Source organism: Protomyctophum parallelum (genome assembly GCF_964188405.1).
Source record: "Protomyctophum parallelum genome assembly, chromosome: 13".
NCBI classification, from domain to species: Eukaryota; Metazoa; Chordata; class Actinopteri; order Myctophiformes; family Myctophidae; genus Protomyctophum; species Protomyctophum parallelum.
This window is the reverse complement of record NC_139708.1, coordinates 31,447,982-31,461,366: the sequence shown is the minus strand read 5'-3', so window position 1 is coordinate 31,461,366 and position 13,385 is coordinate 31,447,982. Positions and strand designations below refer to the sequence as shown.

The 13,385-nt window shown below is 45.0% G+C and overlaps 1 protein-coding gene across 4 annotated transcripts in view; it reads right to left on the bottom strand.

Moving 5' to 3' along the window:
- crebbpb (CREB binding lysine acetyltransferase b) overlaps positions 1–13,385 on the bottom strand; it is a 70,419-nt gene that overhangs the window by 25,561 nt on the left and 31,473 nt on the right. For 3 of the 4 annotated variants that reach the window (XM_083780224.1, XM_083780226.1, XM_083780227.1), the window contains exons 4-12: positions 11,148–11,391; positions 9,607–9,720; positions 6,009–6,248; positions 5,308–5,392; positions 4,902–5,033; positions 4,046–4,163; positions 2,868–3,045; positions 892–954; positions 289–404 (exon numbers count right to left, since the gene is read on the bottom strand). In XM_083780224.1, coding sequence (XP_083636350.1) covers positions 289–404; positions 892–954; positions 2,868–3,045; positions 4,046–4,163; positions 4,902–5,033; positions 5,308–5,392; positions 6,009–6,248; positions 9,607–9,720; positions 11,148–11,391 — 1,290 coding nt within the window. Of the gene's footprint in view, positions 1–288; positions 405–891; positions 955–2,867; positions 3,046–3,891; positions 3,928–4,045; positions 4,164–4,901; positions 5,034–5,307; positions 5,393–6,008; positions 6,249–9,606; positions 9,721–11,147; positions 11,392–13,385 lie in introns of all 4 variants that reach the window. The other variant, XM_083780225.1, reaches the window with a different exon arrangement.

The window sequence follows — 13,385 nt, the reverse complement described above, 5'->3', positions numbered from 1 at the left end:
CGTATCCGAGTACACTTCAATCAGTCCCGAGACTACCTCCATGTGGCCCCGGGAACGGTTGGGTGATCCGCTCCCGGGAATGGTAGGCAGCATTCACAGTCAGTCACACTACCACGACATCTGCCAAGCCTGTCAGGTCAGGAAAAACTGACAAAACTGTCAGGATGTAGAAGACATTTTTAGAATCTGATCTCAGGTCAGAATGGGTTAGAGGTGCCAGGAAGGGAGATGGAACAGAGCCACGGGGGCGACACAGAGGACTGACGGGGGAGAAGAGAGAGATCTCACCGGGGGGACGGAGCTCATGTTCATCTGGTGGTTCATGGGGGAGGCGGCGCGCACTCCCATGGGCGCCTGAGACATCTGCACGCTCTGCATCGCCATGGGGTTAAACTGATTGATTCCTGTGGGGACAGCGCAGACACGCACACAATTAAAGGCCTATTTACTGCGCTCGGAGCGATTGTAATTAAATATTCCACGGTCTGCTGAGCCCGCGCAGTCACTGAAATCGTCATGGTTAATCGTCAGAGCCCTGACTAGGTCGTTCATTTAGGATAATGACTCTGGTTAAACAACCCCACACAGGTGTGTGGGTCATCTTGCAAAGTGTGAAGCTACTGTACATGCTATATTTGTCCTATAATCAATCAGTTGAGAGCTTAATGTTGAACGTCTTTAATTCACAATTCTCTTTTTTTTTGCATTCTGTTGTACCCAATTTGTTTTCCTCGTGCGAGTCTCTTGTGAGGTTTGCCTGTGTATAAAATAACTCAACTAGGCTAGCTCTGAAGGACAACCAATTAATAACACGAGGACTGCAGCACCAAATTGACAGTTCAAAGTCAAAGTCGTACGATTTGTCATGAATGCAGAAGGGAGCGCACGTACCTTGGGACACCTGCATACGATTCATGATCTGATTTGGCACGTTGGGCATAGGCACAGGTCCATCTGAGAGGAGAGATGAAACAGCGTTCATTGACCATATTCACATGGCCTTTTAGCCTTTTCGTCATACTCGGCGGGTGGGTAAAAATATTTTTAAAGATCTTTCTGTAATTCAAATGAGATCGAAGAGCTCAAATGGCCGCAGTGCATATAGTCAGGGCTGCACATACTTATTGTGGGTTGGTTCTCAGAGGAGCACCTGGAGATGTAGCTTGGAAGCAGAGGTTTCATGTTTAACGTAATTCCAAAGTGTGTACATTGTTTAAGTGACAGATGCATGGTTTTCATATCGTAAATATAGTCGCTAATGTGGGTTAGCAACTAGCGCTCTGAACGGCATCAAAACAACTTTCCCTTTCAGTTAAAAGCTTGGTTACAACTGAAACAGACTTCCTTTGCTCCGACTTCAAAATAAGAGCTACTTGTAATGATTAGTCCTACTTAAAGATAGACATTTGAGTGCCTGGCTGTATGCAACGGAATGTTGTGTCAGGATTCTCATTAGTTAAGTAAATTCCTGTCTCAGCTCTCGGTACGCAAAAGCGCCTCACATGCCTTTGATCTGCCGCGCAGCAAGCATTTTGACGACACATGCGCACTGGCTGGCGAACCAGTTATGTGCAAGGCTAGACGAATAGGCTAGACAAATTCAGAAACGGGTCTCAATAGCTTACGTATGTCCTGTAGGCGGAGCCGACATAGCTGCGGGGCAAACGGCATACCTCATACTAAGCATTTAAACTATGAGGTATAAAGTACAGCAGCATTGTGTTCATAAAACAGAAAGATTGGGTATTGGGTAAGACTGACGTTGTGTATCTTTCAGGACATTTCACTGCTTCGTCTGAACCATTACTCTATGGCTCTGGTCTCAGCCACTGGGGTGGATATTTTGACTTTTATTTTAATGTTGCCACTACTGTTGGAGCAGCCATAAACTACACAGGTTCATCCCGATGTTCTGGGCATCTTTGTAATGTTAGTGTTAGTAAAAAGCAGGTAAAAGAGTAACGTTTGAAGCAGACTAACATCAGTCACTCTATCCATTCACTGTAGTAGAAGAGGTGCGGGTTTACCCCGCAGCTATGTCAGCTCCGCCTATAGGAAATACGTAAGCTGCGACCATGAGACCGGTTTCTTTTTTTTTTTATATATTTTTTATCCCATGATTTTGTAACCCATTTTTCACCCCTGTGTCAATCATCTAATGTGATCCTGGGCTCTACACACCCTCCGCCAACCTGGGGAGAGCAACGGACTTAACTCATGCTTCCTTCATGCTTGAGTGTCCAAGTTGCTCCTTTACACCTGACAGGGGGGAGTTTCCCTGGTTGGACGTAGCGCGTGGAAGGAACACGTTATTCCAACCAGTCCAGAGACCAGGATTACTGCATGTTTTTGTGAGGGTACCTACCCTAGGGGACACGGGGAGAACATGCAAACTCCACACAGAAAGGCCGTTTCGCCAACCCCGCCTTCGGGTATGGGCACTGATGACATGGAGGAGGAAACACGCCGCCAGCACCCACAGCGCCCCGAGCGGGAATCGAACCCAGGACCTTCTAGCTGTGAGGCGACAGCACTACCAACTGTGGCACCGTGCCCCATGAGACCCGTTTCTGAATTAGTCTATAGAGCGTGTGCGAGTGCACCGGAAGATAATTTCCCATTCATTTCCCCATAGACGTTTCAGAAAGTATTTATTTAAAGACCTTTAAGCCTCCGACAAAGCCAACTCAATGACAAAAAATTGTGTTTATTGTCATGAAAAATAAATACTTTTCTGAAACGTTTATGGGAAAATGAATGGGAAATTCTCGTTCTGAAAGGGGGCGGGACTGTGACGCTCTATAGTAAATGTTCTAAAAAATGGATGAAGATGCCAGCTGAGTAGCATTTAGGCGGGCGGTACTCACTGGGAGGTCTAACAGCCTGACCAGGGCCCATGGCGTTGGGCTGGGCCATGCCGGGGGGCTGTGGTGGTCCCGGTGCGCCCACCATGCCAGGCTGTTTCTGCAGCCGCGAGCGTCTCTTTTCTTCCAGTTCCTTCTGGATCTTATAGATCTTCTCTGCCAGGAAATGATAGTACTCATCCTAGAAGACAGGACAGGGCAATATACGTTTCAATGTTGGCTTTGCGGTTTAACAAATATCATCTGCGCTCATGCCGTGCTTAAATATCAATAAAAGAAACCTACATTTTATACAAAACATGCATGTGAAAGTGTGTTCCATTAAAAGGATAAAAAAACCCAACAGGAAACAGATTAAAAGGAAACAAACAAGAAAAACAAAGTGCTTCGAATTAAAAGAAGAAAGAAAATGAAAAGAAAAACTATAACAACAGGCAGTCTGTGGTGTAGGCCGGCCCTAATCCGTTGAGAGCTTTATAAACAAGTAGAAGGACTTTAGCATTGACTCTGGAAGACACAGGGAGCCAGTGTAGTCTGGAGTGATCTCTCTTTTGTTTTTGTTAGCAGTCTAGCAGCACAGTTCTGAATAAGCTGCAACCTTTCAATAGACGTTTTAGGATGCACTACTGCAATGCAAAAAGTAGTCCAATTGATTGCAGTCAGGCAATTATGGAACTTAAGGCATTTGCATCAACAATGTACAATTGAGTATCATCAACATAATGCAACAGTCTTTAATCATATCAGAGAAGCAAAGCAGACACCTCATCAGTGCCAATACCAAATATCCTTTTGAGAGCAGATTCTGTCAAACACGAGCACAGAGCAGATACTCGTGTCCGAGCAGAGGATCTAGCATTCTGGGAAATGAGTTACCCTGCTGTTAGACTCATACATGTCCCCCTCCACCTACCCTGCTGTTAGACTCATACATGTCCCCCTCCACCTACCCTGCTGTTAGACTCATACATGTCCCCCTCCACCTACCCTGCTGTTAGCAGATTCATACATGTCCCCCTCCACCTACCCTGCTGTTAGCAGATTCATACATGTCCCCCTCCACCTACCCTGCTGTTAGACTCATACATGTCCCCCTCCACCTACCCTGCTGTTAGACTCATACATGTCCCCCTCCACCTACCCTGCTGTTAGCAGATTCATACATGTCCCCCTCCACCTACCCTGCTGTTAGCAGACTCATACATGTCCCCCTCCACCTTGCGGGCGTAAGCCACAAGGTTCTCCATCCGACGATCCTTCAGTGCTGCGGGGTCTGGTGTGGGGAATATGGCTTGTACTCTGAAACAGGAGAAAGAACACGGAGCAAAGTGAGGACTTTGCATGTCGAGGTAAATCGTCTTGATCTATCCAAGTAGGGGTCCGACTGTAAATCAAACTAATCGATTGAATCGATTATGAAAAATAATCCATAATCAATCATTTTATTACAAATAGAAATACCCATATCATATGGAGGTGAGTGAAAGCCTTCATTACAACCTATTTTCACTATTCATAAAATACCCCTTAAATTGATCCTATCCATCCATCCATATAAAACGTACTTCTTCTTTATTAATCACCAAAGTTACCAATAGAATAATCAATGACATCAATAATGGGCTCTATGCACACAGAATAACTCTTCCTACTTCCGGTTCATTCACAGGTGTTACCGTCTTACCGATGATACTAATTAAGGCTCTGTTCCATTTAGTGTGCAGTGGTTCTCACACCTTTTAATAACTCTGAGAGTGTACAAATGGAATGGAACCAAATTAACCCATAAGGGTCCATTTGTTACACACCCGTACAGGGCCATGTGGAAGCAGAGCAGAGTGTTTCCAGTGAGCCAACATGCACAATAGCAGCACCCTGACTCTGTGTGACAGAGCCTTCATTAGTATCATCGGTAACACCTGTGAAGGAAGTAGGGAAGGGGCCGAAGTTCTTTACAAAATGGCACGTGTGCATATAGAGCCCATTGCAGCCCTATAGATCCAACCATGTGTCCCGTCATGTCACCGCTGAACTCACAGTTTGTGCACCAGGTGGGTGCGGAGGTCCTGAGTGACGTGCTCGTGCCAGCTCTTTCTCACGCCCGTGGCAGACAGCGGGGAAGCCGCCATGGCCCCACCCCCTGCCACCGAGCCATCTGGCATCAGCTGACTGGAGGAGGGGCAAGAGGAGAGGAGAGAAGTTATTGGTTGGCAGTGGTGGAAAAAGTACTCAAGTGTTTTTGGAAACGGCCGTTGCAAGGCAGCGCCTTATAATTTTGTATAATCTTTCAATGGTATATTTTTCACTATAAACATTCCATATAAATTCCTCAATTTGTTTTCAATGGTGTTGCCAAAGACTACTAAAGATGACGTCTCACATAGTAAAACTTTAACATTAAAATAAACACAGAATATGAGGAAAGGATGAGAGGAGGACTCACTTGTTGAGCGTGGAAGGCAGAGAGTCAGAGTGCTCTGATGAGGGGACACCCATGCCCCCTGGCATCTGGTTCATCTGGTTAGTGCCTGAGAGACACACACAGAGTCACAGTTACAGACAGATACGTAGAGCAGAGGCAAGCATACATACAGGCCTTTTGGGTCCATTTGGTTTCATCCCAGGTTATTATAGTTAACTAAAACTAACGGAAAAAAAAGGAAATCTAAAATAAAATAAAAATTATTTGTTAACTGAACTAAAGAAAAACTAGAAAAGAAAAACTAACTGTATTGTGTGTTGTTTACAAAACTAACCTATACTAACTGCCCTTAGTTTTATTTTTTGTCAATTTATTTATAAGCTTAATCTGTTACTGGATATTTAAATTATATCATTTCTTGAGTTTTTATTACATTGATACTCAATCCTGCAACTGACTTATTTGTCAGGTGAAGGATTGAAAAAGGCAGAAAAAACTAAAACGGAAACTAAAAATAATAAAAACTAAACTAAAACTAAGAGTTATATAAAAACTAGCAAACCCGCTCTAAAAACTAAAACTAACTGAATAAGAAGAAAAAAAGAAAAAAAAGAAAACTAGAACTAAACTATACAAAAATCCCAAACTATAATAACTTTGATTCGATCTCAGAGTTGCGAAGGTCTTTGAAATTAAACAAGTTGGAGAACCACTGTCCTTACCTAGTGAGTTGATGTTCCGGAGCTGCTGGTGCTGAGGCCCCTGGGGGGCAGTCTGCTGACCCTGGACAGGAGACTGGTTCCCGTAGGGCAGGCCCAGGGCAGCGTAGGCCCTCTGCATGGAGCTGGGGTCGATGTGGGTCGCAGCAGCACTGTTGATGGAGGCCGGGGCGCTGGGCTGGCCCGGCGGCCCCACTGTACTGATGACATTCTGCAGGCTGGAGCCCGGGGAACCCAGCATGGCTGGAGGAGTGGACAATACAGGGTAAATTAATCATACTATAGTCCTTACCCGTTTGAATATATGAACACCAAATGATGTACAGAGTGGTAATGTGATTTAATGGATCATATTATTGATGTATGTGTTTTGATGTCTACTCAGTCTGGGGCTGGGGAGGGAGTTGATAAGGGATGCACTTGGGAAGTTGGCATGGGCACAAAATTAATATTATGCTGGGGGGGTCTGTGTATTCCTCGGTCTCACAGACGTCTCTCTCGCACACAGTGCCTCGTTGTTGCCATAGAGTTATGTTACACGTGCGACACATCGTTGCCACCACACACACACACACACACACACACACACACACACACACACACACACACACACACACACACACACACACACACACACACACACACACACACACACACACACACACACACACACACACACACACACACACACACACACACACACACACACACACAGGTGTCCTGCTCCATTGTTGTAAATATTATGCTGCTAGTGCTTGCTAACGTTGAGCGAGAGACTTGCGTCTTTAAAGAGATCGTGCATTAGTAATCATAACGCGATTAGCGGGGTTAACAGTTGATGTGCATGGACGCACGCACATGCTTGCGACCCGTCAGCGGACACGCACACACAAGCATGCACGTTTGCAAGTGCGCCCCGTCGCTGCTCGTTTGAGCTTCTACTTCTGTGAAGCGCAGCTCTGCGCCCCACAGCAGCTGTGTCAAGTCGTGGGATTCTGTGACCTGCGTGATGGAGGCGACAGGAGGTAAATTAATTCCATAGGCAACCAATTGTGCTGTAACGCGACATACACAGATGTTTGTCTTAAACGGTGCACATGCGCAGTGACGGCAAAAACTTCAGTACTAGAGTGAAACAGTGTGGGCGAAAGGCGCTAATAAACAGCGTTAAGTTTGTAAAATAAAAAAAGGGCCCCGTTACACCCTCCATAAGGTAATGGCAATATCTGTGTGCAAATGCAGAGCTATTGGAGCAGGCAGTGAGGAGCAGCAACAGACATACAGACAGACGTTCCCTTGTTTATAGGTAGATTAGCCCCTACACTGGCCTGGGTGAAAATGTATTCATCTTTTCAGCGCATTACAAAAATCAGGTCTACAAGCTTGCGATTCTTAATGAGCGTGTAGATCAGCGGGTACCTAAATAAAACAGGTGGATAACTGGTTAAGTCAACAACAGAGGGAAAAAAACAATCCATGTCTGTCATTATGTCATTATGTTATGATTTACACGATAAATGTATATTTATAAAATATATGGTGGAAAAAAAAACATTGAATGAATCTAGAATCTTCCAGAAATTTCAAATAAAGCATTTTAGCATTTTGCTCCATCTCATAAAATGCTGCTCTTCAGAGTGTGTGTGTATGTTGTGTTTGTGACAGTGTGTGTGTATGTTGTGTTTGTGACAGTGTGTGTTTGTGTGTGTGTGTGTGTGTGTGTGTGTTGCTCCCTGCCGCCACTGCCGGTGTTTAGCGCTGACAGAGAGCACGCTGCCTCTGTGGGGGATTTAAACCCGTCACGGGGCCTCTGGCCAATCAAGGAGCAGGATGTCCCAGGGCCCGCCCCCCTCTCCCCCTGACAGAGTGCCACAGAGCCCCTCCCCCTATAGGGTGTCATATTACAGGCCCGTGTCTTTCTACCAGAGGAATCCTCTTGGCTGAGGCTGCAAGTTTGGCAGTCAAGCGAGCCAGCACAGAGCTGTGATACGGCAGCAAGCCTACAGGGGGCTCCACCTCATACTGAGCAGTGGATGGATGCGCTCCGGTTTGACAGCATGCACCTTTAAAGGTGATATAGACAGATATAGATAGATATAGAAGTTTTCAGCCAAAAATTTAAATATTTATAAATGTATTCTTTTGGCCTTTTCCCCCTGTATCTTTCCCTATATTATGATGCTGAGGTGTTCTCCTGCAACAGCACACTCCCCCTTTTCCCCCCTGTGGCTGAATGCGCTGTTTATATCCACTACAGTTTACTACTCGGGACGTCGGAGGGGATTTAAACTTTTAGCCAATTGCAGCGCGAGCCAGTGACGGTGTGACCCAGCACTGCAGTATTATAATGAAAACGCGATGCAATTTCAATTGCAATGTATAATATTATCCCCATATCTTAGTTTCACTAACATTGTTCATGTGAAATAGTATGTTTATGATTTAATATGTAAGCCTATTGAAATGATGAGAATCGCTATGTATAGTGCATGGTTGGGTGGTGTGAAACTGAACAACACCAGCAGCAATAAGCACCCCACAGAACTCGGATGATCTTTAGTCACAGAACGACTCGGACCCCAATAAAGTCTCCTGTTTAGGCCTACATCAATATCGTTCTCGTTCATGTGGAGTGGGTTGTATGTGCTTTTGTTGAAATGGTGGAAGTGGAAGTGAGTAATAGTATTTCACCCTGCACCGCCGGCCGGCCGGCTTGAAGCATGCATTCAACCCGTGCTCGCCAACGGTGACAGGCCGTCGCGGATCATCATAGCGATTTTTCAGAGTAGTTCACATGAATGAACGATGCTGTAGTGGCATGGGGCATTTGAGGGGCAATATGTTTTATATGCACGATTACAAATAAAAGATAATTGAATTGAGAGCCAGTGAGTCTCCTCTACTTCCTACTTCCTCATTTGCGGGACTCGGTGTGATATTGCGATTTTGCTACAGTTACCCTTAAAAAAACATCAATGTCATTGTTGTAACTAAGATATCGATAGAAATTCATAATTTTGTAATGTCATATTTAGCCATACGAGCGCAATATCCATAGCGTCCGTCCCAGCAGCAACAACAATCCCATAGCCTGAAGTGACCTGGCTCAGCCAATAGAATGAGGGGGGGAGGGGGGTGGAGCTAGATATGCATTTGTTTGGAAACACTCACTCACTTCTGTGTACAAACACTGGAAACTTGTCTATATCACCTTTAAACACCTAACATCAGTGACTGTTCTTGTACAAACTACAAATGTTTATCAACTAAATAAATATATTATAAAAATTAAATAACTAGACAATATGAAGACGACGAATAGGATAGGATTTGACTTTTTCATTGTTCAATTGACTCGTTTTGTTTCGATTTTCATCTTAGTGAAAGTACTGGTTGCATGCGTCGATCATCAAGTATACCATTTAACCATAAGGGTCCAGTTGGTTCCATTTGTACACCCTCAGTGTAACAAAAAGGAAAAAAAAAGTAATCATAGCTAGTTTTTATTTTGTTTTTATTAAATTTTCCTCAGTGAAAAAAGGTAGTCAACGAACATTTTTCGTCCTAGTTTTAGTCAACGAAATCAACAGTCACTACTCACGCTGCTGGTTGCGCTTGTCGCTGGCGTTCTTCAGAGGCAGGCAGACGGGACAGTCGTGCCGCGTGCAGTTCTTCCAGTGGGAGATGATCTGTCTGGACGACGCGCAGTGAGCCACTGGGAGAGAGACACCAAAAACAAGAGAGAGAAAGAGAGAGCGAGAGAGAGAAAGGGGGGCGGGCACGATATGAAAAGTGAGTTATCCCATCAGGCCCGGGAAAGCAACCGTGTCATTTTAGATTTTAGTGTATTTTTGAACATTTGTGAAAATTGTTGGATAATTTTCAATCACGAAAAAGGTTTGAGCACTACTGATTTTAGAAGGCCTTATTAGAATGGGCCTCAGGTTTGAATGGGTTATTATCCAGATAGATTAGAGCCGCGGTAAAGAGACGAGGACAATGACAACGCTTTATCACGTCACCGTCCGTAAATCCACAACGCCGCCGAGGGAATAGTGAGCGGCGCCTTAAGAGACGGCCGGCGCTTTGACAAAAGGGCCGCGGCACGGAATGACGGAAAGTCATTAGGTGCGCTACATAAAAAGCCTCAGCGGCCGGCTGCACCCACAGTCATTATTCAGAGAAAGGACACAGCAGTTCAGCATGCTATTTTAACCACAGAAACCCTCATTTTACACGTCGGCTATTCCAAAATAGAACCATCTAAGAGCTCGCAATGTGTTGATGCTGTGAGAGCCGGTGGGTGCATGTCGACAAATCTGTAAAAAGAAAATTGCAAAGAAAGATTTTGGAATTTATCACCTATAAGCCATGCCCAAAATGGGGAAGTCAGTGATAAAGTGGTAAAGGTACTTTAAAAAATCAAAAAACATCAATGAGATTGTCTAACACACACTTTATTTAAACTTAAATTAATTTAAGATATATTCATCGTGTCACAACTTCAGAGATTAGCTGACAGAATGAGGCCTAAACAAATCCGATACGGCATGCAAACATTTATGTAAAAACAATTTGTATATTGTGTTCCAATATATTCCATCATGACATAAAACCATAAACAGCCGACAGCCAACGCTGTGAAACTCCTCCCCTTTTACCGTGAACATTAGGACACATTGGCCAAATATGCACCTGGGTAACCCCCTTGAGCAATAGCCACGCGTCTCTATTTTAAGGCATGTCATTATACGCAAAGGAGAGCCACTCGTCACAGCGTTTGTGTTGGGAATAAGCTCTCAGATGGCCGTACAAACAAGAATCAGATTAATGTCCGCTGTCTGGGGGCAGAATGGAGTCTGAAGGGCTCCGTGAGCAGGCCGCTTGGGGCTGAATGGAGTCTGAAGGGCAACACACACAGGCTGCTAACGGCGCGCGTCAAAGCTACAAGCTTGTAGCGCGCCACCGAGTGGCGCGCTACAAGCTTGTAGGTCTGCTATTTTTGAAAAATCTAAGAACGACTGACATAGAAACATAGCTTTTTCAGAAAGATGTTCCGATACAGAAGACATTTTTGTTAATCTGATCTCAGGTCAAAATGGGTTAACTTTTGCCTGGCAGCCAGCCAGGTGCTGAACTCACCCTGACAGGACTTGCCGGCCTGGCAGTGGGTCATGTGGTTGAGGACGTTCTTCATGGTGCGGCAGTGCGGCAGGGCGCAGGCCCTCACCTCCCCGTTGGCCTGCTCGCGGCGCTGGCACTTGTGCGCGTGGAGCAGCAGGACCAGCTGCTGCTGGATCAGCTTGCGCTTCTCCGGGTCGGCCGTGGGCCCGCCCCCCGACGACACGCCGCCCTGGCCCATGGCCGCCGCCTGTTGCATCTGGGACTGGAGACGGGGACGCGCACACACACACACACACACACCCTTTTAAACCAATGGTTCCCAAACACTGGGTCGGGGATCCATATGTGGGTCGCCGACACATTTTTCCTTTCCCCACATTTAGTTTTTAATTATTTAAAAAACTTTTTCAAAATAAATCTGGGCCGTGGCTCAGCGGTCCAGGCACCTGACCGGTAGTCCAAGTCTGGCAGTGTGCCGCGGGTTCAACTCCCAATCCCGATGGCATTTACTGCATGTCTCCCCCCCATCCCTGTCCCCCATTTCCTGTCAGCCTACCGTCTGTCCCTCAAGAGTTTTTTTTAATAAATAAATAAAAATCAAAGAATAAATTAGAAAACAAATGTTTAAGGAGTAGTGAAAATAGAAAATCTACAAGCTCACAACGCTGGCGAGAAGCGCCACGTTGTGAGCTTGTAGATTGGCTTGTAGAATGTCCAATTAGCCCTTCACTAAATCCCACCTCAAAAAGCGATTGTCCAATGCCTTTCCAAATAGTTTAGCAACGGTTGCTATGCAGGTCAAGCTTTCTTCACTGCTAGCGTGCCTATAGGACAAGGATGGGTTGGGGAGGGACTTAGTGATTTCTCTTTTGGGCCCCGGACTAAAACGTTTGGGAACCAGTCTTAAACCCTCTGTAGTAAACTTGACAGGGGGCGGCTCTATGCTACACCAAAACTCTAGAAGCTCACAACGCCATCGGCAATTTTTTGCCAAATGTTCATCCCGGAGATGCTAGGGTTAGCAAGTGGTTAAGGGGATGCTTTAGGTATTCAGGCTTTAAATGGAAGAATTAGTCACTCTCTACAAATCGGGAGACATCAGAGATGTGTTAAGGACTCGGAGGAGAGTAAAAGTGGGCGGGTGGGTGTTATGTAAGAGTAAGAACAAGGAGAGTAAATAAAGGGAAAGAGGAAGCTGCAGTTAAGCAATCAAGTCTTAAGCAATCAAAGAGGCTACGCTGAACAGCTCCAGAGACAAAGGAAGGCATCACGTAAAAGAAAGAAAAGAATATATATATAAAAATATAAACAAGGAGTTAAAGTGAAGAAAGAGAGAGAGAGAACTAGAACTATTTCCTCTCTTCATTAAGTATTTTTTTCCCTGTTCCTGGAAGAGATTTGCATGCCTCTCTGGCTCCGTGTTTGCTCTGTGCTTGGAGAGAGAGCCACACTTCACCGGAAGGTAAATTACTCCGATATTCAGAGGTGATGGCCTAACAACTAACCCACCCCCCCCCCCCCCCCCCCTCCTCAGATCATTTTTCATCCAAGGCAGTTTTCTTTCCCAAGAGAAAGGCAAACATGTACCCAATTGTTTCACACAGTCATATGAGAAAAGCACACATGAAAGTCTGTACTGCCTGCATCGCTTATATCTGAGTGAAGTTCAGTGAACTCCTTGGCAAGTGTAGCATAACTCCTACATTCCAGGTGTTTGATTATTTCCAACAACATGGAAATACAGACATACCCGTATTTTTCAAAATAGTAGCCCGGGGCTGTTAATATGCTAAATCGATTTGGACCCCAGAAACCAGGCCGAGCATGTTTTAAGTGCAAAATTAAAAAGGTATGACAAATGTAAATAGCAGGCAAAGTCTTTTGTCTTTTTGATTTAATATTGAGAATCGGGGAGCTTATACAGTAGCCAGCTCTGCTCTTCTGTTTAATTGATTTGACCCAGATTCGCGCAATGTTGTACACGTCAGTGAAATTAACCTCAAAATCCCTAATTGAGCGCACCAGCGCTCAGTGCACATGAACTCCATGCTGTATGGCCACAGGGCTTGGGCATTATAACCCTACCATCTCTCTCCATATCGTTTGATGAAGGCCAATAAAAAAAAACATGACTTATACACCCAATGAAAATATACACTTCACGGAGTATAGACCACTTGGAATTATAACAATCGGTTGAGGATTGCCCAAGTATGGCACAAGTTAAATGAAAGCCAATGTTAGCCAATTAGGATG